Source organism: Xenopus laevis, chromosome 9_10S (assembly GCF_017654675.1).
Source record: "Xenopus laevis strain J_2021 chromosome 9_10S, Xenopus_laevis_v10.1, whole genome shotgun sequence".
In the NCBI taxonomy this organism is placed as follows: Eukaryota; Metazoa; Chordata; class Amphibia; order Anura; family Pipidae; genus Xenopus; species Xenopus laevis.
In genome coordinates, this window is record NC_054388.1 from 45,911,064 (window position 1) to 45,938,279 (window position 27,216).

At 42.9% G+C, this 27,216-nt stretch overlaps 1 protein-coding gene and 1 pseudogene across 1 annotated transcript; one reads left to right on the forward strand and one right to left on the reverse strand.

Annotated features, from left to right (window-relative positions):
- The first annotated feature begins 1,160 nt into the window (after positions 1-1,160).
- On the forward strand, positions 1,161-13,560 carry slc16a6.S (solute carrier family 16 member 6 S homeolog). The gene is made up of 6 exons (XM_018237665.2): positions 1,161-1,470; positions 5,425-5,647; positions 6,584-6,727; positions 9,152-9,280; positions 9,475-10,290; positions 11,702-13,560. Exons 2-6 carry the CDS (start codon positions 5,431-5,433, stop codon positions 11,965-11,967), a joined length of 1,572 nt encoding a protein of 523 aa, XP_018093154.1. The 5' UTR covers positions 1,161-1,470; positions 5,425-5,430; the 3' UTR covers positions 11,968-13,560.
- A 645-nt stretch (positions 13,561-14,205) lies between these two features.
- LOC121398788 lies at positions 14,206-26,940 on the reverse strand (annotated as a pseudogene).
- Positions 26,941-27,216: the final 276 nt, after the last annotated feature.

The following is a 27,216-nucleotide window of genomic DNA, read 5'->3' on the forward strand; positions in this document are numbered from 1 at the left end:
CCACTGTGCCTAGGGTACTAGCACCCCACACACTCACTCTTGTGTCCTAGGCTTGAGCCTCTTCTGCTTACCCCTAGTTCAAGCCCTGCCAGAGACAGTAAAACAAGATAGAGACAGTATGGAAAGATGGAGAAATTAGGACAAGATGGAGACAGAAGAGCAAGATGAAGATAGGATGCCATGACAAAACTATAGGAGGGCAAGATAAAGACATCAAGGTAAGTTTGAGAAAGTAGGACTTTATGAAGGAAAAAAGTCAAGATGGAGACAGGAGTCCAATATAGAGACAAAAGGGCAAGGTGTAGACAGTAAGGCAAGAATGTAGATCTTACCTTGTTACTGAATAGAGATCCCAGCTGAGTGCTTGGCTTGTACTGTAACTCTCACATACTACATGAGCTGTCACCTGGTAATGGCCTCTAATACAGGACAGAGTGACTGATCATTGTCTCTATGTGTTACTGCACAGGGTATAGCAGCACTCACACAGATGTACACACACACTGCCAGCCCAATCCAGCCACAAGCAGCAACCCAGGGGCACATGGATGTAGAGATGGAGCCTGAAGTAATGCCCTGCCTGCAGTAACACCCTGCACCCAGCAGATGGCGTCCCAGTCACCTCACATGCCCTATACAGTTCATAGCAATTCCCACCAACTTGCTCCCTGCAAACATTAAACTAGTTTCCTTGTGAAACTGACAGCCCTTAACCTGGTCCACACAATATTAATTCCTGTCAGATCTAGGCACAGGTTACAGGTACAGTACTCCAATAATGTTTTGCTGTCATCTTAAGTTCTGGTGACACCACACTCCAGTTATAAAGCACTGCTGTCAGACCCTGGCACCTGCAATATTAAGGGACCCCCCCCCCCCCCCCAATAATATTGGGCTCCCCACACTTCAGCAATAGCCTATAGTCAGAGGATTCCTCACCCCAATTATGATCTAGTGTCAGAGTCAGGTCTCAGGACAGATCTGGGTTAGTAGGGTCCTACACCCCCAATAAATGTGCTGCTGTCAGACCTTTATATACCACATCCCAGTAAAGCCCTGCTGTCAGATGTAGGCCAATAGGAAACTGGGGATCCCACTGGCCAATAATGTCCCTCTATGAGGTGTAGGTCTCTGCAGTAGTGAGGTCACAGTGCCAATGGGCCCCTAAGGTCCCCGTTCATATCTCAGCAGCAGAGCAGCGAAAGGCAACAATACTGCCGCCGGCAGAGAAAGGGTTAAGAGAGTCCCAGCGCTAGGCGCGTGTCCGTCACTCCCAGGCGCGCTCCCGCGGCCCCAGACCGGCTAAAGCCGGTATATATAGAAACGGAGGAGAGCTGAGAACCCAGCCCGGCATGGACAGAACGCGAGCGACTGTTTAAGTGGCATTTAAAGGGCCGCCCGGGGCAGCACGTGGACTGGAGGCAAATGTTACCTGACACCGCGTAAACCGAGCCCGACCTGCCACTCACAGTGAGTACGAACCACCTGATAAGCCCTATTTCTGCATTCAGACATGGCACCCTGTACCCCCAGGCATAGTCTGGTCAGGCACTCACAATGGGTAGAGTCTTCCCTCCTGAACTCTGGCATCTGGGCACTGCACCCACTACCCCTGGCACAACCTGGTTTTACCCTCTAGGGCAGGGGTCCCCGACCTTTTTTACCCATGAGCCACATTCAAAAAATAAAACGAGTTGGGGAGCAACACAGGCATGGAAAAACTTCCTGGGGGCCCATATAAGGGCTGTTATTTTGTGGACTGGCAGAATACAGGAGGCTCTGTTTGTCAGTAGTACACTTGCCTCCAAGCCAGGAATTCAAAAATAATCACCTGCTTTGTGGTCACTGGGAGCAACATCCAAGGGGTTGGAGAGCAGAGCAACATGTTGGATCCCTCGTTGTTATACCCTCTTATTCTTGGCATTGGGGCACTGCACCCACTACTTCTGATCTCACACTCATAATGAGTAGGATCTGACCTTGAACCTCCTATTCTTCACTATTCTTCCTGGCGTAGCTTGATCTCACACTTACAGCGAGTAGGATTCCATAGATAATATGTATATGTAGAATGGCCACCCTCTTATTGAAACACACAACCCAGCCATGTACTGTTTTTTAGTTTTAGTGTTACTGTGTATGCAATTGAGTTGTGTGTATGTATGCATTTGTGAGAATATAAGAGTGTGCAAGTGTAACTGATTGTGAGAGCCTGAGTGTGTGTGTGTGTGACACAGTGTGAGTGTGTGAGAGTGGCAGTGAATATATGAGCTATGTGTAACAGTGTGCTACACACAAAGGTTCATACTACAGGAAGACACTATGTGTCATTGAGGAAATTGCTGCCTGTACTTATAGTGCCAGGCACCGACTAGCAAACTGTGAGTTCTGGCAAATGCCAGAGGGGCTGCTGTAAGATGCCATAGACTGTGTCACTGTGGAGTGGGCTGGTAGGGGACTGGTTGTGTTTGAAATGCCAATGCCTATTTTCATACCTCCCAACTGTCCCGTTTTTAGAGGGACAGTCCCTCTTTTGACAGCTCAACTCGCAGTCCCTCGTTTGTACTGGAAAGTCCCGATTTTCTCTGCACTGTACAGGCAGAAAAAGAAACAATGTTTCTAAGAGAGCCCAGAACAGCCACAGCAGCAGATAAGATACTTTTGTAACAATTTTGAGATGAGCAAATAAGTTATTGTAACAATATAAGATAACAGGTCTCTTGGGAGAAGTTAGACTCACAGTTCAAAGGGCAATTCACCTTCATTAGCAAAACTGCAATAACTGGAAAAAAACCCAAAAATGTTCAAACTTTCATAACCATGTCAAATTTTGTAAAATTAATATGGTAATTAGGGGTGTGACCATATTGTCCCTCTTTTTATTTCCAAAATGTATTTTGAGTCCCAGTCCAAACCTGGTGCAAGTGAAATTTTGCACTGCTGGTAGGAGGGGATATTTAACACCTTCCCTGCCAGACCAGACAGCAGCAGGAACCTGCATGGGCTTTACACAGTGTAATGAGTCATAAAATGTACTGCATAGGTATTATGTAACCTGCGCAACTTCCCAACTTCAGTGGGAGAGCAGGGATTTATAGTAGTATAATAGTAGTGTAAGAGTAGTGTAAGAGTAGTGTAAGAGTAGTGACCCCTCCACTTAATCTGTAGTGTGTGACACCTCTCAGCATAATCTGCAGTGTGTAACCCCAACATAATCTGTAGTGTGTAAACACCCAATCTAATCTCTAGTTTGTAACAATTATAATTTTTAGTGTTTAACCCCCCAATATAATTAAAAGTGTGTAAACCCCCCCAAACACAATCTGTATTTTTGACCCCAATATATTCTAGATTGTGTAACCCCACCCCCTCCCAACAAGATTCATGTGTACTCCCATGTATTTGGTGGGACAGAGAAGTAAGAGAACCCCAGGCACAATCCTCCCTCCCCTCCCTCAAAAACTGACATTTCACAATTTGGAGCGCACGGCTGACACTCTAGAGACTTTGTGTTTTCTGTGAATGTGAGGGAAGGGCTTTCCAGAACAGATGTCTGTGTCACTTACACGTGTGTCAGGGCTACACATGCTTCCCTGGAGCTGGATCACGCTGGAGCCCGCTCCTTGCATTCGCCCATAACACTCATTTTGCCCCGTCATCCTCTGTTTACTACACTGGGCTTATCAGCCACCACCTGCTTGTGTGAACATGGAAACACTCTGTATATGTGTGTGTTCATACTGTATGCACTTGTGTGTGTTTGTGTGGGTGCAGATTGTTAAATGTGTGTGTGTGTAAGTTTATTTTGGTATGTTTATGAGTACAAAGAGAATGCAAGGGACAAGAATTTGTGTAAAGATCATATTTAAAGGGATTGTGCCTCCATGTGTATTCACAAGGTACTCCGTAAGGCTACAAGGCACTACAGGGATTGGGTTATGCTGCCACTGCATTTATAAAACAGTTCCCTTCTTCAGCTCCTGCCCTTACGCTTTATACCCTTAATGAATCTCCTTTTCAAAATATCTCAAATAAAAACATGTTTTCATCCACATACAAATAAATGTGTGTTTATTTCATGAGTTCATGGTTTGACACCAATCACAAAGTTTCGGGGAGTTGTGAAGTGGTGTCAAACCATGAACTCGTGAAATAAACATGTTTGTTATTTGCATGTGGATGAAAGCATTTTGTTATTTGTTCATTGGATACTGGAAGGAAGGTACCAGTTAATCCAACTGCATTCCCCTCTTTCTTTTTTCTTTTTGTAGAACACTGTCTCTGACTCTTCATCTTTAGGATTGCTACAGAATAGTCACATTAAATACTGGTTTGCTCTCTCACTAAATTAGTCCATGGTGTCTCCATACAGCAGTGCTGTAGCTATAAATGCCCATTTCATGTTGTGCCAGAAAGGAAGCAGAATAAGACACGAGTACCATGAAATACACTCCCCCATGTAAAGTAAATAAAGACAGTCACACGAGTACCAGGAAATACAATTCTCCATACAAAGGAAGTAGAGACAGTCACATTAGTACCAGGGAATACACTCCCCCATGCAAAGAAAATAGAGACAGTCACATGATTACCAGAACATACGCTCTCCCTTGTAAAGTAAATAAAGACAGTCACAAAAGTACCAGAAAATACAATTCCCCACACAAAGGAAGTAGAGATAGTCACGTGCCTACCGGAAATACACTCCCACGTGCAAAGAGACAGGTCTGGGACAAGCCAGAAACTGTGAAACTGGGTGAGGAGAATGTTTTGGAGTGGGAACAAATAGTGTATCACGTTTAGTAGCACCACTTTCTCTTACATGTAAAAACCCGCAGTGAGGCCGAGGGGGTTTTGGGATCTGCGATAAAACCAGCACCCAATTTAATCACAGTGCATTTACTTTAAATAACCCTAGTTTGCCCTATTCGAGTCAGTTATAAAGGGCAATGGAAGTTGTTACTGAGTGAGAAGGCACAATGGCTGCAGGTTTGCCCCTCAGGTGCAGGGTGTTATTATCCCACTGTGGAACACTCTGTTAACTGGGATCTGTCACGGGGACCCTCCCCACAAGTCTCCCGACCTATGTCACTAAATGAGAAGTTAACTGTACAGTTATGTTTTAGCACAATGTGCGTGACCCCTGTCTATGGCCCTACAGTTTGGAATGTAAACTGTCACCCTGTTGCTTGGTACTGCTTGTTACTAGGTGCTGCCATGCTGCTTTACATAAACATAATAATCTGCTGAAAGTAAGTGTTTATGTGGGAGTTCTTTGCCGTTGCTTGCCCTTTAATCCCAGCTCAGGAAACAGTCAGGCTTTTAGAAAGGGCCTAATTGAATTTGAGAATATTATTGGCGTAGAGCACATGTTGCCCAGATTTTGCCTTGATCTTACTTTCCTTCTCTCTGTCTCTGCCCCAGAGAGCCATGGAGGGATGCAATAGAGCCAACGTCTATACCAAAGTGCCTGATGGGGGCTGGGGTTGGGTCGTGGCTGGTGCCTTCTTCTTTGTGGAAGTATTTACTTACGGAGTCATCAAGTCCTTTGGGGTCTTCTTCAATGAGCTGATGGGCTACTTTAATGAGAGCAACAGCCGAATATCTTGGATTATCTCGATATGTGTCTTTGTAATGACCTTTACTGGTAAGTCACATGGCATCACCCCCTGTCCTTACATATGTCTCCTCATTTTATCTGTTGCCACATCAATCATTCCAAATTCACTTTTTTGCAGTCTTGAAGTACCAGTGAGTCTCCTAAATGAACCAGTCACAGGCATCTCCAGACAGCAGTGCTGTAACATTTCAGATTAAGGGGCACGGATGTATCCTAGCTAATCCTAATGTGTATTTATTGCTTGGCCTCTAATTGAACAGTTCAGTTTTAAATGAGCTGTGTGTTGCAGAAGGATCTACTCCAACAAGCTTTGTGATTGGTTTATTATAGTTTTGGTTTAAAAACAGTTTTCTTTCAGTGCTGCCTGGTTGCTAGGGACAGGAACCTCGGTAACAAGAGAATATAAATTTAGATTATATTGTTGTTGCATGATTTAAGGGCAGAGACACGCTTCTATTTCGGGAGATTAGTTGCCCAGCAACAAATCGCTACTTCTTCGGGCAACTAATCTCCCCGCACTGCCTTCCCGCCGGCTAGAATGTAAATCGCCGGCATGATGGCACTCGGAACACTTCGTTTTCCGAAGCTGACCGAAGTTTCGCAAGGCAGTGCAGGGAGATTAGTTGCCCAAAGAAGTAGCGATTTGTTGCTGGGCAACTAATCTCCTGAAATAGCAACGTGTCTCTGCCCTTAATCATACAACAACAATATAATCTAGATTTATAATCTCTTGTTACGGAGGCTCCTGTCCCTAGGGAAGGCAGTCCGGGGAGATTAGAAGTAGCGATTTGTTGCTGGGTGACTAATCTCCCGAAATAGCAGCGTGTTTCTGCCCTAAACAAAGTCTTGTAGGGCAAGATGGAGAAAGTAAGGCAAAATAGAGACAGTAGGACATAGTGAAGAGGACCTATTCAAATTTGAGACAATAACATGCTTTTTCATATTTTCTTCTGTGTCATTTAGCTCCCTTGTCCACCGTACTGAGCAACCGATTCGGGCACCGGCCAGTGGTTATGGTCGGAGGGATCCTCATCAGCACAGGCATGATTGTGGCTTCATTCGCACGCAGTGTTGTGGAGATGTACGTCACCATTGGAGTAATATCAGGTAAATTGGCAAACTGTATTGTTATGTTTTGATGATGACAGACAAAGAAGGGTAAAAATTGTTCCAGGAAAACACATTTTTCTGTGATAGAGCCAAAGGTTAATGAACCAAGATTTTAAAGGGGAAGGTACTCCTAGATGCTTTGCATATTATACACCACAAGGGCAGCCAATCACGTCATAGTAAAGCACGTCTGTACATTAGAAGTCACACTCATTCCTTGAGGAGCGGTTATTAAAGAACAATTTCAACGATTGATGCCAGATTTCGCAGTTTGGGGCATACATTTTCTGCGGTTCTCAAGTGCCCACACTGAACGACACTCGGGTTTAACTTAGATGAATGCAAACAAAGGTTTAAAAGACAACCAAGAGGCCTTTTACTAAGCCCCCAGTGCTTGTACTCACAAATTAGTATTAGCTGCCTTTAGGCATTTTAACTGCTGTCCACATTTAATTCATGATAAAACATTTTATTATTCTCCAAAAACATCTCCCCAAAAAATACACATAGATCAAATTCATGGCCAATTCGTATTGCAGTTTTCAAATCTGAGCAACCAATACATAAAAACAAACACAAGCTAGCTTTGACTAAGGGGTTAATACTCCTCCCTTGCTTCATGCATCGCTTGTGGCACCAATGATGGATGTTGAGCAAAGTTTTTTTCCTGTGTACAGATTTAAAACACCTTTAAGCCATTTACAGTTCTCAGGTATTATTATGGTACATTCCCAGTCATTATATATTACCTGCTCAAACTGTATAGCTTAGGGTGTTAATCAGTTGTAGTTCAGCAACACTATTCCAGCTTCCATTATTCCACAATGCAGCTTAGCTGTGTGTGCTCATCAATTAGTTTAAAAAAGCCGTACACTCGGACTTGCTGTAAGGCACAGGGAGAAACAGCCATATAATGTGTACCTTATAGACACTTTTGCACAAAACATTCCATGCAGCATATTTGTAAGAGAATGTCTTTAAAGGAACAGTAACACCAAACAATGTAAGTGTTTTAAAGTAATGAAAATATCATGTAGTGTTGCCCTGCGTTGGTAAAACTGATGTGTTTGCTTCAGAAACAATACTATATAAAAAAGCTGCTGTGTAGCAATGGTGGAAATTGAAAAACGGCTATATAGCATAGGTTAACTAATGGATAACAGATAACGCCATTAGACAGACAGAGCTTATCTGCTATCTGCTGTGTATCCTGAGCCTTTTCTCCTTTGAATGGCTGCCCCAAACAATAGTAGTGTTTCTGAAGCAAACACAGCAGTTTTACCAGTGCAGGGCAACACTGCATTATATTTTTATTTCTTTAAAACACTTATTTTTTTGACATTACATTACTGTTCCTTTAAGCAACTGGCTCTCTCTGCACCTTCACATTTACACCCAGGGTGTCCCCCAGTTTCTCAATTTTCAATTGTAGCATGCAGAATATTCAGTGTATTCAAACACAGTGCACATAGCTAGCATCTATTCAGTCTGCACTGTTCCAAAACTTCAGCCATTGAGGAGTTTTATACTTTTTCATCAAACTCTCTCCCGTCACTGGTCGCTAGTCCGTTTTGCAACACTACGGCTTTCCTCCCTTCAGTTACACCCTCTGGCCAACGCATGTTTCTCCCCTTCTCTGGGCGGGGCTGCTAAGTGTTGGAAGGCCTACAGTAGAGTCCTGCATTAGGTCGGGTACCTATGGAATACCCAAAAGGTGGTCAGGTTTTGGGCAGAAATTTGCCAGCTTGTGTGAGTAGTCTGCAGGTAACCCGTCTGGGTACCCAGCTATGTTGCAGGACCAGTCCCTCCTACCCTCTCCTGAGTTTGTGGTAAGATTTCTTTCCTTACCTAGCGGAATAGGGTCCCGTGCAATGCCGCGTTTAAAAATGTCACTTCTGGGTAAAAAGTGATGTTTTTGTGGGTGCCGGGTTGAGGGGTAAGCAAGTTGTTTGCTGGTCTGGGTGATGGGGCATAGTGGGTGCAGGTCTGCGGGTAAGGATCAGGTATGGGTCTGCCGGATTGGACCCGTGCTAGCCTACAGCACACCCCCAATAATAGGGGTATAGTGCATACACAGTGTATGACATGGGTATAACTTGTGTGATCCAATAATTAAGTTAACTTAGGAGAAAAATTTGCAGATTTTTTAATATATGGCCATTCAGACTACCACATACAGGCTGTGGGGGCAAGGACTGCATTGCATAAGAATTTTAAACCTTTCCATTGGGTAGTCCTGTCTGAGTGCCCTAGAGGTACCAAATTGACAGCTAAAGTCTGTTGGTGTACGGCCATCTTTAGTCAGCCTCAAGAGCTGGTGCTGCCATGTGGTGTGAGCAGAAGGACCAATCAATTACACATTACACTGTCTCAGGTTGGTTATACGCAGCTTCCTGATGCCCAGTTGTTCTCTCTACACAGGTCTGGGCTACTGTCTTACTTTCCTTCCTACTGTCACCATCCTGTCTCAATATTTTGAGAAACGCCGCTCATTGGTTACAGCAGTTGCATCCACTGGAGAATGTTTTGCTGTGTTTGTCTTTGCCCCAGGTGAGTTGCTTTCTTATGGACTATACTATACTCCAGAATGATTTGTTACAAAATGGCTGCCATTATGAACTCTCACACATTTTTGCAAATGCTTGTTAAGGCCATGTTCATGCTATAAATGTCTGTGTAGTAGCTTCTCTGGTAACAACCAGGATGCATGGTTATTGACAATATAACTTGTGTTCTGATTGTAGCCATCACCACATTGAACAACCTTATTGGCTGGAGGTACTGTTTACTGATGGTGGGTGCCCTACAGTTAAACATAGTTGTGTGTGGTTCCCTCCTTCGACCCATCGTCATCAAACCCCCAGATGTAGCCAAATCACCTGCGAAACCTGAGAACCTAGAGAACACCTATATGCTTGAAAATGAGCAAACGCTCACCTCTATAGACTCCATTGATTCTGGAGTTGAATTATCTACCTCACCTAAGAACGTGCCAGCAAACCCAAAGCCAGAGAGGAGCCCAGAAACGCAGAGTGAGAGGAAAGAGATTGTGGAACAACCAGAACCAGAGTTGAAGGCACAGCCCCTTCTGGACTTCTCGGTATTAAAGAATCCCAGTTTCATAAGTTATGCATTTTTTGGGCTCTTTGCCACCCTTGGGTTTTTTGCACCTTCTCTCTATATCATTCCCCTGAGCTTGAGTCTGGGCATTGACAAGGACCTCTCGGCCTACATGCTGTCAGCTATGGCCATCTCTGAGGTATTTGGGCGGATCAGCGCAGGTTGGATACTTAACAAGAAACCCATGAGGAAAATTTATATTGAGCTGGTGTTTGTGGTGCTGCTGTGCGTGGCTCTCATCGCCTTCCCCTTCGCCTATAACTTCAGTGGCCTCATGGCTTGCAGCGTCTTCTTTGGATGTATGTTGGGGACAGTGACTGGAACACACATTCCATTGATTGCCGAAGATGATATTGTTGGCATTGAGAAGATGTCGTCTGGAGTGGGAGTGTATGTTTTTATCCAGAGCATCGCCGGGCTGGCCGGACCCCCGCTAGGAGGTAACTAATAATAATCATATTTCTTAGTTTCCCTTTCTCTATCTGACAGTTATCTACCACCCTCCTACTGTAAGGCTACTGTATCCCACAGGAAGGCAGTACTTTGATAGATAATACAGCTATGTATCACCCTCCTATTGTAAGGTTTCTGTAACTCCCAGTCAGGCAATACTCTGATAGATTGTACAGTTATCTACTGCCCTTCTAATGTAATATAACCATAAACACCCCCCACACACACACACATAAGACATTACTCTCATAGATCATACAGCCATCTGCTGCCCTCCTACTGTAAGGGTGGCCATAGACGCAACGCTTGTTTGGCGACATCGTCAAATGAGCGGATCTTTCCCTGTATGGCCGAACGATCCGATTACGATGTGCAATGGGCTCCGGCGGGATCGGTCGGGTCAAAATCAAACCTGTCCGATCGACCAAACGACCGATCTCCGCTGGACGAAAAATGTCGGCACACATGATCCGAAAATCTTACGAATCCTCGGTTCGTACGATAAGATCTTTGTGTCTATGGCCACCTTTGGGCTACTGTATCCCCCAGCAAGGCAGTACTATGATAGATAATACAGCTACCCTGCAAGGCAGTACTCTGAGTAGTTATATAGTAAGCTGCACAAAAAGGGAGCTGCTCCTGTCCTCCAACTGGCTCCAGTGAATCCCAGCATGGGTGTGAGTGATTACACAAAGAAGCAACTAAACCATACAAGTGGTGTATTTTTCCATTAGACTAAAACAAGGACAAATTATTCCCTTTGATGAGATCCCAAATTGATGCTTCGCTTTCTCTGTAACCTAATTCATTCACAGGAAATCTGTTGATTTGTAACCAAAAAACAGGATTCCTTCTCCTCTCCCAAGTACAAGACAAGGAGTCCATTCTTTTGATCATACCAAAAACAGAAACCCCTAATGAAACTCCTGATGCTGTGCAATTGGATAGAACCACCCAGCCTGCATAGTGCCTGGGAGCAGTTAAGGTTATTGTGCTCCCCTGGCTGTGCAGATGGAATATCTGGGATTTTATATAAATAAAAATATACAGTATATATTGTTATAGAAGTGATGCTTTATTGCACTAATCTGTGTTATATACTGCACAGATCCTCACTGGATGTTTCCTTTGGGGGCATCAAATGCAGACTTGAACAAACTGCACCTCCAGTTGCACTATTAAACAGAGAAAATAGAATGGCAGCCATACTTTATGTGGCCCCTTTGTCTGATGTTTGAGTATGGCGGCTTCTAGGTAGTACTGAGCTGGGAAGGTGGTAAGGATGAGTTAGGGAGGGTTTTGATGGTCAATAACACAATTTAATGACAGTCTCTGAATGCATTTCCCCCTCCCGACCCACAGAGAATCCAACGGGCATTAAATGCTTTATTCTTTCAGGGGTGCTGGTTGACTGGACACAAAACTACGGGTCAGCATTTTACTCCTGTGCAGCCGGAATGGCACTGGGCGCCCTGTTCTTAGCATTGGTGAGACCGTGCAAGAGAGGACTGTGCAAAAAGAAGCTGGCAGCTGGGCAGCACCACATTTGCCAGGATGGGAAGGAGCTGCCAGTAGATTTTCTTGAAATGGACTTGGGCAGAGTTGAGGGTCTCAGCAAAAGCTGTCAGAGCCTAAACCAATCTCCCTCAAATGCAATACTATGAGCGATGAATCATCTCCATTAGCGATGGGCGAATCTGCGGCGTTTCGCTTCGCTGAATAATTTGCCATGAAATTCGCAAAACGGTGAAAAATTCGCAAAACGGCGCCGGTGTCTCGTTTTTGACGGCGGCATCTGTTTTTCGCAGCGGAAATGCGTCCATTTGGATGAATTTTCGCAGCGGTTTCGCAAATCGCGGGAATTCGCAGCGAATTCGCGTCTGCGAATAAATTCGCCCATCACTAATCTCCATGGTTCTCACTTCTACATGGACTGGTCCTAGGGCTGTCTGACACTTTAAAAAGTAAGGCTGCTTAAGGTGATACTTGAATCCAAATCTAATTCCTGCTCTTGAAGCTCACCTTATCATAGTTGTGTAGTGGGTAATTTAGAACATAATCGACCAGTTCCCCAATGCCGTGTTCTCTGCCCCCCTCTGACTGACCATGGGAAAATAAGGAGCCCAGGAGCAGTAAATACAGAGAATTAGAACTGTGATGCTAAATAAGTACTGAGGTGGAATATTGCATTGATTTAACCAGGGGGTTAGTTAGCTATTACTGGGCCCCATAGCAAAATTATTTTTCAGGTCCTAAAAATGTCTAGATGTTGATCTGTTTTACCAGTATTTATTGAAATTGTATATGAATTAGGGTCTCAGGGCCCCTATATCTCCTGGGCCCCCTTGTAGCCGCAGGGTCTGCTTCCTCTGTAGTTACACCCCTGCATGGGGTTCTGGTTTGACCATGGGAAAGAGAGCAACACAACATCAGGAACCACAGAGAATTGTTCTATGTATCTGAGTAAGTACTAGGGTTATGGGATTCACATATACATCGGAAGGTTCCTAGTGCTAATGAGCCCAAGTTTCCTTGGATAGATTAAACCGAACATAAAAAGGGAAAGGCAATGAAGAAATGTGAAAGAATATCAGAGTTTAGAGGGCAACATTTTTTTTTCTTTTAAAAGGGCAGGAACTGATGCGGTGAAGTTAGGGTGTTTGTACCAAAAGAAATACTTTGAAAATAATTATGCAGGGTATTTATTTATCTACCAAGTTCATCTTGACATTACATGCAGTGTTGAATGAGCTTGAAAACACATATAACCGGTAATACAACTGCCACTCTTACCAAATGGCTGGATCTTCGTTCTGCAGCCGGGAATGCTGAGCAAGCAAGTTGCACGTAATTGCACTGCTGGTCTCCCTCCCATTACTCCAAAACCCTACACTAAATAGTTACGGCTGCATCACAAAAGCTCCAGCGCTTCTCTGTGCCACTGCGCACGTCTTTAAATAAGATACACTGACAATATTTTTTTTTGAGAAAAAAGAAAACATTTTTTTGTTAATGCAAATACCAAATATTTATTAAATGATTTTAGTGTAAAGCTGCTGCTGGCAGATTAGGTTTCTAATAAAATAATAATTTAAACAGGTTTTACATTTCTGTAGGAATGTTGCAAATTTCCTATAGTGCCTCAGGACTTTCTATATTTTGTTTTGTATTTCAATCCAAAAAACATTTGTATTGACAGATGTAAATGTAAATCAACATAATTTGCCTTGGAATAAAACATATGAATCTGAATGATATTACAAATTTTGGTTTTGGTCTGGTTTGTTTGTTTTTTTAATGTGATTTCTTAAAGGGATACTGTCATGGGAAAAACATTAATTTTCAAAACACATCAGTTAATAGTGCTGCTCCAGCAGAATTCTGCACTGAAATCTATTTCTCAAAGAGCAAACAGATTTATTTTATATTTAATTTTGAAATCTGTCATGAGGTTAGACATATTGTCAGCTTACCAGCTGCCCCCAGTCATGTGACTTGATCTCACTCTTTACTGCTGTACTGCAAGTTTGAATGATATCACCCTTCCCCCCCCCCCAACAGCTTAACAACAGAACAATGGGAAAGAAAACAGGTAGCAACCCCCTAACACAAGATAACAGCTCCCTGGTAGATATAATAACAACACTCAATAGTAGAATTCAGGTCCCACTGAGACATTAAGTAGCAGAAACAACAGTCTGGCAGAAAGCAGTTCCATCCTAAAGTGCTAGCTCTTTCATGACCAGGCAAAATGACATAATACATTTGTAGCCTTTGTAACATAATAGCATTTGTTCTTTAGATGAGGTCAGTGACCCCTATTTGAAAGCTGAAAAGAGAAGACCACTTGAAAAGTTGCTTAGAAGTAGCCATTCTATAACATACTAGAAGTTTACCTGAAGGTGAACCACCCCTTTTGGAGCAAAAGCAGCAGTCCTGCCTTGCTTTATGGCAGGGATTCTAGATATACACACAGAACCACAGCTAAAGACCGATAATACACAGGCCATGACTAATTGCCCTTTTCCCACCCAAGCCCAATTAAAGTGGAGTGAAACTGAAGGGATTTAAAGGGGTTTGTGTAATGGTTTTTAGCCACATTGACTTACAAGACCACCCGGGCCACGGCCACTTTTCAAGAACACAGTGGTTCTAGCAGAGGCCATTGCCACTTTTGAATCCACAACTAGCTCACTAGACACAATTTCATAGGTGCTTTCTGCTGTCAGTGTAAACCAACAAACCAGTTTAATCCCAGGAACAAAAGTCACAATGAAACTCAACATTAAAGATTTAACTGGCTCCCTGCAACTCAGTTTTGTGATTCCCTCTGGCACAATGGCCTCAGCTTCAAAGGGCTCAGTAACTCCCAAAAACTCCCAGCATGGAACAGCTCTGTGATTCCTTCTGGCACAGTGGCCCCAGCATTTCTTGACAAAATAACATCTGCCATACAAACACACAATGTCCCTAGAACTTCATGAAACAGTGACTCCTGCATTTCATAACACAGTGGCCCCAGCATGACCCAAAAAGCCCAGCACATTGGCCCAAGTACATCACGTGACTTAACCAATACATGACAGTATTTCATTACACAGATTCATCAGCATTATCCTCATCCGGATACAAATAATCAATAATACATAAGCAGCAGGATGGCAACCCCACCACTACCCATCATTACAGATATGCAAATATCATCCATGGTGACCAGTAGATCTCAAATGGAGGGCACTGTATATATAACATTTGCCGAACTCCTGTTGTTACCTATTAAACAATGTTGCAAAAGTCTTCATTATCCGGCAAAGACAGGTCTGTTAATCAGTTGCCTTTCAAAAGCCACCAGGGCAGAGAATCGAGTGGGACAAACACTACTTAGCAACAGCAATACAGATACAAATGACTTAAAAATCATAGAAAGCTTGTAACGCATGTATATTGCAACGCTGTTTAGGATTATGTTGTCTTTTATTAGCCAAAAATGTTTTTTTTATGTTGACATTCCCTTTAAGTACAACAGAAATGTGCTCAATATTTTGTGGCACTAAAACTGAAGCCCAGCGCAATCAATGGCACAAACAGGGAAACGCCAGAAAAAGAATTAGCAGTAAAACCCCCATTTTGGATAATTGTTTGGTTTATATACCTCTACACAGCCTTGAATTAGGGAGCAAAAGTGAGTAAATATTAACTACAAGGGAAACTCAGGACAGGCCGTGGCATATATATCACCATCCTGGACTACAAGAGCATTTGGCAATCTTAACCCGAAGGGATTCTGGGAAAGACACCATTTACACTGTGCTGAGGCATTTTGGGTTATATGTATATGTCCCAAGGGATTATGGTATAGATACCACTGGCACAGCCCCGTCAGACTGTGGGGATAGAGACAAGGCCCTGAGGAATTGTGGTCTGGGATAGTTAATTCTTAAATTTATCTTCTAGTGCTAATGGCGGCCTGCAGAGGATTGTGGGAAACTCTGCCTACCTGTGTCTTTGTCTAGAGTAGGTGGTGCTTTCAGTCAGAGCATTCTCCTCAATTCTATACCTCCTATGTCTTCCTCTGCCTTCTGCACAGAGCCACCAGGCAGTTCTCCCAATCGAACCCCAGATTATTATATTGAAGAAAGGCATTCTATAAAGTGGTCAGTGTCTGACCGCCATCTTTGTTACTGGAAAATCCCCAGAAAATTGAGGCACATAGGGAAGGGTTAAATGACATGTCCCTGGCTTGTCTCACAATGCCGAATCTTTGTGGGGTCCTGCTGTCTCTACCCACTCCTTTATTCCATACCTCCCAACATTTTGGAAATAGAAAGAGGGACAAAACTATTTGCCGCAAGGAAAATAGGATAAGAATAAGGAAAAGTGGATAACCCCAGAGACCCACCTATATATTCTTGAGAAAGCAAATCACAAGTTGAGGAAACAAAACGCATTCTGTGCTAGTGTAAAACAATGAGTAACGCCTGCCTTAATGCAGACTCTTAGTATTTGCAGAGGTGGACAATAATATCTGCATTCTGCTGCATTCTGGGATCTAAAGGGGAACTATAATTATCAATGGCATAACTAAAGGCTTTCTGGCTTCCCTTAACCCATGCCATCAGTTTGCCCCTGGGAGTCTAGCAGCTTTCTGGCCACAGTACCACTAGGCCTGACCTTCCTATATTTAGATCCTTGTTCCCTATTGATAACATTGAAATGAAGAATCATTTTTAACGGCCAGGCCAGTAAAATACCAGGTGGCAGCCCTAAGTGCAGACCTACCAGCCCCCCTGCTGGTACTTACACCACTGATACTTATGCTGCACTGCTGTTGCAATTTGTTTTCATTTCTTTTCTTTTGTTTTTATTATTATTTGCCTTTTTCTTCTGCCTCTTTCCATCTTTCACATATGGGTCAGTGACTGCAGCATCCAAAAAATGAGGTTACAGTTTTTTTTGTTACTCATCTTCCAGTCTCTCATCTAAACCACAAGCAAAAATCCTGTGATTCTATGCCAGGCATTTGTTGTCCCAGGCCATAGAGGCAAGATGTGTCCACGGAACAGAAAGGGTTAAAACCCATCCAGTGTTTGAACGCAGGAGTAAAACATTGTGCCCAGCAAAAATGAAGAACCAGGCAGATACAATTAATTCACCCCTGAGTTGTTTTTAAGAGATTAACATTCTACCTTGCATTAAAGTCTGAATCCAGTGGGTTAGTCCCTAGCAACCATAATTAAAACATTTTGGCCTCCTAGAGACGTCTAAATAGGCCACCCAGTAATTTTCCTGATCTCTTGCTGTGTTGAGAGTGTAGGAAACATGGTGCGTCCAGCTGCGATTCCTATGATTGTGCTGGACTACGATTCCCACAAACACCTGCCAGACAAAGCAACACCTTTGTGAACCTGTAACAGCACCAAATTAATTGCATTGATACATCTTTAGCTTCTTTTCTTGCCCACCTCTCGCTTTCAAAACACACCTGTTATTGGTGTTTCCCAGCCGAGAAAGGAAAAACAAACTGCTGGGGGTTTCTCTATAATTCTGTTTGTTCAGGTGCTTATTCTCTCAGACAGCAGAGGTCATGCGACCACAATAGAGATCTGAATATTCAGGCACCACATCTGCTTGTTGTTTTTTATTTTTTAAGAACTGGGAAAACAGATGCAGGTGTCCTGGGTGCCTTGTGGGTGGTTTCTCTGCTGGTGCTGCTGGCCAGAAATGATGTGCATGAGTGTTGAACTTGGATTGTGATGCACAATATCAATTGGTTCAGGAGTCTCAAGCAGAATAAACACAATGAAAGCTTTTCTCCCTGATTGGATACGGGTATTTCCAGATCATTCAGTCGCCCAGAATACTCAGGCAATTCCGTATTCACTTCCTGTGATCCTGAAATGCCTCCACTGGTTTGGGGAAATTATGTTCTGTATCACCTTCTCCCACTTCAAACCACTGCAGAAAGGCCTGTAAAAATACACTAAGGCTTATTCACAAGCACTAATATGAATGCATACATTGACAAAAAGGTACTTGCACCCATACACGATCCTTTGCAACTTCAGCCAAGCACTAACATTCCCCTTCAGCCTCCCTGTAAATTGCATGCACATGCGTGCACCAGGCCTCCCTCAGCAGGCTGCATTAACAGTTGCAACAAAATGCATCAGGGAAAAATGTGCTGAAACTTGAAAAACATTGACCAAAACCCACCCTAAGGGCTCTTACAGACGAGTGTTTTTACCTGCGCTCCCCTGCGTTCCGTTTTTCTGTGTTCAGCCGCAGGGGAGCGCAGGAATAGACGCATTACATTTTTTCCAATGGGGCTGTACTCACACAGGTGCGTGTAGGTGCCGAACGCAGGTTGAGACGCAACATGCTGCATTTTTCCTGCGTTCAGCGCCTACATTGGAAAAAATGTAATGCGTCTATTCCTGCGCTCCCCTGCAGCTGAACGCAGAAAAACGGAACGCAGGTAAAAACGCTCGTCTATAAGAGCCCTAATTTGCACTCCATATTGGTGCACAAGTTGCTATAGACACAACTTAGCCGATGCCTGCAAATGCTCTGGATTTCTGGGAGAAAAGCTACTGGACTAGAACCAAAAATGTTTCTGCTGGCACATCTGGCACAGCAGTGCTTTTCACCTTTTATCAATCAGCAATACTAAATCCCAGGGGGCTCTGCAACTTGCAGAGACATATAGCGCAGAGATGCAGGGGTCTCCTGTCAGCCTCCTTCAGGTGATTGGATCCTTGCATCACACACCCAAGCCACTGGCAATGATGCAGGCCAAACGTGCCCAATCTCGTGCGTCCGTGTCTAAAGCAGAGAGAGGGTGAAATATGGATGGATCAAGCTGAGATTCTACACATACACTCAGGAACACAAACATGTTTTAAATAGACAAATTGAATCATATTTTATCTGATTGACTTGTTACATGTAAAACCCTGTCCAGAGAGGCTTGTGGAAAATATAACTAGAAGCTTGCCAGAAATATCCCAGCCCAGCTGAGAAGGGTCGAGGAAGACCCCCTGAATGCTAAAAACACATAAATATGTAATTGGGCACAATAAGGTGTACATTAAAGCCTGTGTAAAAAAGATCAAAGTTGGTGCTGCTATACTGCTTTACCTACTGATGCAAAGATGGAATGTCATTTATTATTAAAAGGTGTACATGTGTATATATTAGGGATGCACCGAATCCACTTTGCATATGCAAATTAAGGGTGGGGAGGGGAAAACATTTTTTACTTCCTTGTTTTGTGACAAAAAGTCATGTGATTTCCCTCCCCACCCCTAATTTACATATGCAAATTAGTATTCGGATTCGGCCAAATCCGAATCCTGCTGAAAAAGGCAGAATCCTGGCCGAATCCCGAACCGAATCCAGGATTCGGTGCATCCCTAGTATATATAACAAACATGTCCTCATCAGGTCTGGACTGAGAATCAAAATAGGCCCTGGCATTTCAGGTACCCAGAGGCCCCAACAGGCAACACAGAGGCCCAAACAGCCCCCATCAGCCCACTTAATAGTGACTTTCTATGGCATCTTACAGCAGCCCGTCTGGCATTTGCCAGAACCCAAAGATTGCCAGTCCGGGCCTGTGTCCTCCATACATATTTATATGTTTTGTATGTGTAAAAAACATATCAACGCTTAGCCATGTTTTTAACTCCACCAGACAAGGCTCTTTCTCAATTGCATTTCTCCAAGGGGGTGTGTATTAAACCATACAGTATGGCTGGCACGCATACAATTTGTAAATAAAACTAGCAGTGTTGCACCTTTAAAATGAGAGGCCATAGTTATCCTTTATTTGCTGATCATGCCAAACAATAATCGATCAGTATATTGTAATAAATGCTTAGGTGGCACTAGATCGGGCATGCAGGGGCACTGGTGCAAAGGCTCCAGGCAATCTAAGCATTCTCATGTATACCCTTTAGATAAGTTACAGTCCAGAGGGGCAGATTGTCTCCATAAACTCTCATACTTTACCAATATGAGGTCTACTATTTAGTGATGATGTCCTATTATGATCCTCATCCATAAAAGCATTGTTAAGATTCTGTTCCATGGAAAATATTACTTAAATATTGATTTATCAGAAAATGTATAGAAAATGTATATTGCGAACAAATAACTATTTCTTATGTAACCTTACATAAGGTCTGAAACTGACCTGACGAAATATATGGCTAGAGAATACCAAAAAGTGAGTCTTTGTTGCCGAGTTTGCTAATGGGCTTCTCTTATACATTCTTATAGGCGTAAAGATAAGGCTCTGGGTGGACTGTAAAAGTCCCAAAATTTGTGTGAGGTTTAGTATTGTACATAAACGATTCAGGAGTTTGTTTTCAAACTGTGACTAGTAAATGTTACTGACTGCTTGCTATGGGTTACTAGACTTAAAGGGGTGGTTCACCTTCAAACAACTAGTTGGTTTCAGATAGTTCACCTTTTTCAATGACTTTCTATTTTCTAATATTGAAGTGTCAAGTGTCTTTTTTCACCTTCTGAAGCAGCCAGGGGGGGGGGGGTCGCAGACCCTGTAAACTGTTCTAAATGGATACATTTAGTTGATACATTTCTTATCTTTGTCCCTGCTGAGCAGAATCTCTGGGTTTCATTACAGGCAGCTGTTAGAATTGATGCAATAGTTGCTGAGATGCTGCTGAGAAATGTATCAACTCAATGTTGCAAAATTGTAACAGTTCAGAGTCTGTGCCTGAATTACTGAGCTGCCAGACTCAAACATCGGAGACAGGAGCATTCAACTTTAAACTTAGATTTTGGAAAAACAGTAAAAAAAATAAATAATGGAAAGTAATTGAAAAAAGTCTTTATTTCTGGGGAACTAATCTAAAAACAACTGAATTGAAAAAAAGTGTTTGGAAGGTGAAGAACCCCTTTAATGCAACTGTTGCAACGTGAACTACCTTCCTTGCCTCCTTTATTACCTGATAATAAGATGCATTTGAGTGTTGAGAACAGAGCATGCAGAGCTGCCATCAGGAATTACAGGGCCCCATACATAGAAGGGCCCTTTTCCCACTTATTGGTTATCTGGGCCCCAGATGGAAATCCCTGGCAAAAAAAAGAAAATAGGCCTGCCACAACCAACGACGTTCCTGATCCACCTCAGATGAGCAACATTATGCTGAATTCCTGCCCATGATTCACCCGACCCAACTCCCCATAAGCGCCACCCCTTTACAACCTGAAGATCTCAGTTTTAGATTTCTTGGGGCCTCCAATGCCATGGGGCCCCTGACAGCTGCACCCCATAATGGCAGCCCTGAGAACCTGCTAGTCCCCACAAAGCTAGCTGACAGAATCAAATGAGTTAATGAGAGTAACCCCAATTATAATTGGCAGCTGCTTGGCTCCATGTACTATTTGGGGCTGGTTTAATTGGACTTAATATTGTTCTCCTGCTGTGACCCATTTACACACTCCCTGCCCTGCACTTTAAAATCAATATTTGCAGACAGACCAGGGCTCAGTGTTCCTAAGAAAGTGTCCAATTGTGCTTAATAATGGCAGTTCTGCAGTGAGTGGCAAACTGGTTTTTATAGACAAATGCTACAGCCATGTTACTGGAACCTGACCAGAGCACCCCATACATCAGTACCACTGCAGCTTCTTTTTTTTAAAAAGGGCACATATAGTACCCGAAGGCATCACACTGTACTGAAACCCTGGAAGAACTATGTCATATCTATATTCTTATGTGAAACCCAGGTTCTGATAGTGTTTGCCACAGAGAATTCCCTCTCCGTATCACACCTCCAAATTAAATGAAAGCATCATGACACAGAAACAGGCAAAAGGGTCAATCGTGTCCAACCCACCTGTTTAGTCACTGGAACAGGTTTAGAGCAGGTGCACACCCTTAACCCACCCTTCTGCCTTAGCAGGAAGGTTATCTCCCTAAGAGCATCCAGAAAAACAGATTTTGGATCCGGCTTACAAAACATCCACCAGCAAAGGCGAAGTAGAAGAGAAAAAATGGAGTCAAAAAAGACATAATATTGATTTTTTTCCCAATTGGCCTTTTCATCATCTTCCCTCCCAAATGTATAGCTAAATTTCTCATCTGCTGCCCTGCAGCTAAAGGAATATCCTTAAGCTGGGTTTGTTTTCCTAAGCCCAAAAAGCCTCTCACTTTTCCTTGTTGATTGCTGAAAACATTGCTGAAACATTGGCCAAGCAGATTGCAGAGCTGCCGGTTCTTTCCTCAGTGTCCTGACCAGATTCACTTGCAGTAATGGCAGAACTACTCTGGGCTAAGATAGGCAGGGTTGTGTCCAGTCCTTTTAAGTCCATGGTTTTTGCCTTTCCTCAAGCCTTCCCTTTGTACTTTCCTGCTTTGCAAACATTTCCTCTGAGCTCTGACTAGGCTTTCCAGCAACCAGACATGCATTGGGTTCCTTAACTAGCCACTCAGAGTGGGGAAGGAAAAGCTGCTTTTTTTCATTTAAGATCTTTTTTTTTATTCAAGAGACAATTAGCAAGAAAAGCTGAGCAAGGACTAGCCCTGCAATTTCTGTGGCAAACAGATCCCCCCACACCCTCATGGGCCTGAAGAAACCACTAATCCAGAAGAATACTCTTACTAGCTCCTCAAACGTAGTTTATAGTTTATTGTGTGTTCAGAACCTTGCTTCCCCGTATATTTGTATTTATACATATGAGTAGGCCGTACCATACTGTTTCCCTTAGAAACTGTATCATTGTAATACAGCTTGTAGCCCTTGTAACCAGCCCATACAGAAGTATTTTGGACACCAAACAGGAAGGACCTACCTTGCAGGACCCGAGGAGCAGGGTGCTGGTCATTGGAGGCATATAATAACTGACAAACACTGAATAATCCAGTGGAGCCAGCATCTGATAAATCTTTAAACGCCCACTGTAGTCAGGGCTGTAGAAGTTATCATCATATCTTGTGAAGCTGAAGATCCCGAGCCCTACAGAAGGTAAATCACGAGTTTAAATTGAATCCATCCCTGATAGGCATTCTAGGTAATGTCCCATTTACCCTATAATGACACAGTATAGCAGGGGTCATGGGTGGCATTAAAATTTCCTGTAACAGAGTGATAAAACATAATGTTTACTAATAGAATTGATTGACCAAAGGAAGCTGCCCTCAGCTGATTTCCTACTGCCATCTACTGGCAACCTACAGTTATGTTCAGAATAATAACAGTCCGACATCGCTGACCTGATTAATCACTGTTTTTGGTAGATATTTCTACATGGCAAATAATTTACTAGTAGGCGTAATAAAGTAGTAGAAAACCAACAGACCCAACAGTCATGACATGCATGCTCATTAATTGAGACTTGTTCCAAAAAATAGCAGTGTTCATAATAATAATAATGATAATAATTAAAAAGCTTGTCCATACTAATAATAGCTTGTTCCAAATAATAACAGTGTGGAGTTCATTTAGTGAGGTCATTCATTCTGGCCCTTATTTAAAGGGGAACTATCGCGAAAATGAAAATGTAATAATAGCTTCAGCAAACTGAAATAACAAACTTTCTAAATACAATCATTTAAAAATTCTGTAAAAGATTGTTCTTTTGGGGTCTAGGGGCCAAAGAAATCAAACAACCCCCAAACACTGAATTCAAGTCACAATACAGTGTGAAGACGGTGAAACATGGTGGCACAAGCATCATGATATGGGGATGTTTCTCATACTATAGTGTTGGGCCTATTTATCACATACCAGGGATCATGGATCAGTTTCAATACATCAAAATACTTGAAGAGGTCATGTTGCCTTATTGCCTTGAAATGGGAGTTTTAGCAAGACAACAACCCCAAACACACCAGTAAATGAGCAACATCTTGGTTCCAGACCAACAAAATTGCCGTTATGGAGTGGCCAACCCAATCCCCAGACCTTAATCCAATAGAAAACTTGTGGGGTGACATCAAAAATGCTGTTTCTGAGGCAAAACCAAGAAATGCAGAAGAATTGTGGAATGTAACAGGTGCCAGAAGTTGGTGGACTCCATACAACACAGATGTGCAGCAGATCTCAGAAACACTGATTATACAACTAAATATTAGTTCAGTGATTCAAAGGAAAGCAAAATGTTGAGACAGTTTTCAGTTTATACAGTGAATGTTTGAGTTTTAAAGAAGAATACAGACACTGTTATTTTTTGGAACAGCCTAATATTCCCTTTTCTTCACTTTCTGTAAAGGAATAACACACATTTGATACATTTTTCTTCATGTTTTGATTTAGAATAGAATGTGCAGTGTTCCCAATACATTTGTGTGTATGGAAATAAAAGATTCTGAGCTTTATTCACTTGTTTAAACACACTGATATTATTCTGAATACAACTGTGTATGCTGTATGGAACAGGAAATGATAGAGATAAATATATCAGCCCTCTTTGTGGTATTGTATTGGCCAGTAAGGCAGGTCTCACCCTTAGCTCTCAGATACAGAGCCAGTGGCTAAAGAACAGTAAAGGTCCCCATACACTTGCAGATAAAAGCTGCAGACAGACGGAGTTGCAGTTTGTTGGCCCGTGTGTGGGGCCATCTGACGGGCTTCCCCAATTGGGCAGGTTAAAAAATTGCATCAGATCGCGGCCACATTCTCTGCGTTTATGAGGTCCCGTGATCCGACCGCCTGACATATTGGATGCATTATGATCCTATCGTTGGGCCCTAGGACCCACGATTCGATCAGCCTGATATAGCCAACCTCAATGTGGGCATATTGGGGAGAGAAACAGAACAAAAAGTGGATCTCTACATCTATGGCCACCTTTAGAACTGCTTATAAAATCCCGACCCCCCACCCATTCTCAAAATCTGAATATGAGCTGCACATGCCTTCTGTCAATGACACTGTCCTAAACACAAAATTTTAGGAGTCCCTGGGGTACAGGTCAGTCATTCTAGCGCCCATAATGAACAGGGCATCGGCTTTACGCTCTGCAGGTACTGAAGGACGTTTCCTGAAAGAAGAAAGATAAAACTATGTCAGCATCAGCATTTGCCACGTACTAAGCACAGTTCAGCAGGAACTGCCATGTATGTGTGCTTTTAGTGTGTACCATTAAATAATTATTAAATTATGCCAGTATAGGTATTCCTTGTACTAAGCACAGTTCAGCAGGAACAGCACCCTAAACTTGCTTACAGTGAAATACTGTACCATGAAACTATGGCAGCTCAGGTATTTCCCTATACTAAGCACAATTCAGCAGGAACAGGCCCCTAAGCTTGCTTGTAGCCTGTATAGGATGGCAGTATATGTATTCTTCTATACCAAGCACAATTCAACAGAAACAGCCAATAAGTTTGCTCATAACCTGTACAGAGAGATAGCATATCTCAAGTATACCCAGTTGCCGGGAGCAACGAGTACAGAACTCCACCTAGGCCATAAATACCATGAAGACATAGTGGCTGGTTTTGCAGGTGAAGCAGCAATTCTCATTAGTATTTTTCATATATTCTCATAGTATATAGCCATTCCCATGTTATCAGTATACAGGGGTTCAGCAGAAGCCAGTGGGAATTATATGAGATAAGGACATAATAGACTGGGCACAGAAGTTCTGAGCAGCAATAGTTCTCACTGGTTACATTTGATGAAGGCTGGAGTGACTGGATGTGTAACATAACAGCCAGAACACAACTTCCTGCTTTGCAGCTCTCTTGGTTATCACTGATTGGTTACCAGGCAGTAACCAATCAGTGATTGAAGGGAAGCCACGTGTCACAACTGTTGCTTTTGAATCTATGCTGAGTGCTAAGGATCAATTGCAAGCTCACTGAACAGTTATGTCCCATGTGGGCCCCCCTTCAAGTCACTGACTAACTCAGAGTTAGAGAGCTGAAAAGCAGGAAGTAGTGTTCTGGCTATTATGTTAGACATCCAGTCACTCCAGCTTTTATACATTACATTTTTATCTAACTATATTAGAAATATTTTTTATTTTGCAATTTTTTTTATTTATCCAATTTATATTTTGACATTGAACTGTTCCTTTAAAGAGAAAATATCCCCTCACATATAAAAATTTTTTTTTTTAATTCACTCAAAGTTATCAGACACAACTTTTTGCTCGCTCAAGGCAAGTTTCACACCTCATGACAAGAGAAGCCATATTTGTACTTACACTTATGGGCTCGCATTGCCATATATGATAGACAGGCTGAGGGTGCCCTCTAGAGGAACATCACAAGACAGCAAAGATTTTGGCATGGTCCTGCCCTCACAGCAAGTGATCACTGGGCATTAGGAAGGATGTTTATCTCACCTCCGTGGATATGGATAAACTTAGAATATTCATTAATGAGAAATGTGCAACCAGTGGCCGATATCGGGACAGGACCCTGGATCTGAACTGGGAGCCCAAAGAAGAAGGCCTGGCAGTATTCCTTCAGCCAGTGGATATACTGTAAGCCTGGGTGCCAGGACTCTCCAAAGGGACTCAGAAATGAACTCAGGACAAGACAGAATAGATCTGGGGAATAGTGCTTGTGCTGTTGCTTTTACCAATTGTCTCTCCGGATCCATATTTTCTCATACAGGGCCTGCAGCTGAGCTCCCTGAAATTAGGCGACATGTAATGTGTCTGCAGAGCGTCTAATTATCTGCATCGCAGCACTTAAGGGTGTCTGTGTAGCAACATCCCATAGTACAGTATGAGCACATATATTATATACAGACTGCCCAGAGCATTCCTTATGTTTATTTGTATTTTAACATATGTATGGGAGCCGCCATATATTCTCGTAGACCAGTGATCCCCAACCAGTAGCTCATAAGCAACATGTTGCTCTCAGTGTCCTCAAAGCAGGTGATTATTTTTGAATTCCAGGCTTGGAGGCAAGTTTTAATTGCATAAAAACTAAGTATAGTGCCAAGTAGAGCCTCCCATAGGCTGCCAGTCCATATAGGGGCTTCCAAATAGCTAATCACAGCAGTTATTTGGCACCCCAAGGACTTTTTCATGCTTCAGTTGCTCCCCAACTTTTACATTTGAATGTGGCTCACGGGTAAATAAGGTTGGGGACCCCCACCTACCACTTGCCACATTCCATGTTTTTTCGATACCTTCAGCTCAGGCATGCCTTTACCGCCCAGTTCCCTAATAGACCCATTGCACTGGTGGAGACTACTTTAGAGGTATATCTGAGGAAGGAGGACCTACGGAAACCTACTTCCTGGTTTTATGTTATATTAGAGCAGGCTGGCCCGGATCTTCTAGGGATAAATGGGCTGGGGATATTCCAGGCCTGGAAGAGGAGATATGGACTGATGCACTGAAGCAGATCCCAGATATCACCATATCAGTTAGGGACAGGTATATCCAAACCAAGTTTCTAAACAGAGTATACCTTACAC

Coding starts and splice junctions, on each gene's coding strand:
- slc16a6.S (XM_018237665.2), top strand. CDS start 5,431: ATGGAGGGATGCAATAGAGCCAACGTCTATACCAAAGTGCCTGATGGG. Junction 6,728..9,151: donor CACCATTGGAGTAATATCAG/GTAAATTGGCAA, acceptor CTCTCTACACAG/GTCTGGGCTACTGTCTTACT. Junction 9,281..9,474: donor TGTGTTTGTCTTTGCCCCAG/GTGAGTTGCTTT, acceptor TTCTGATTGTAG/CCATCACCACATTGAACAAC.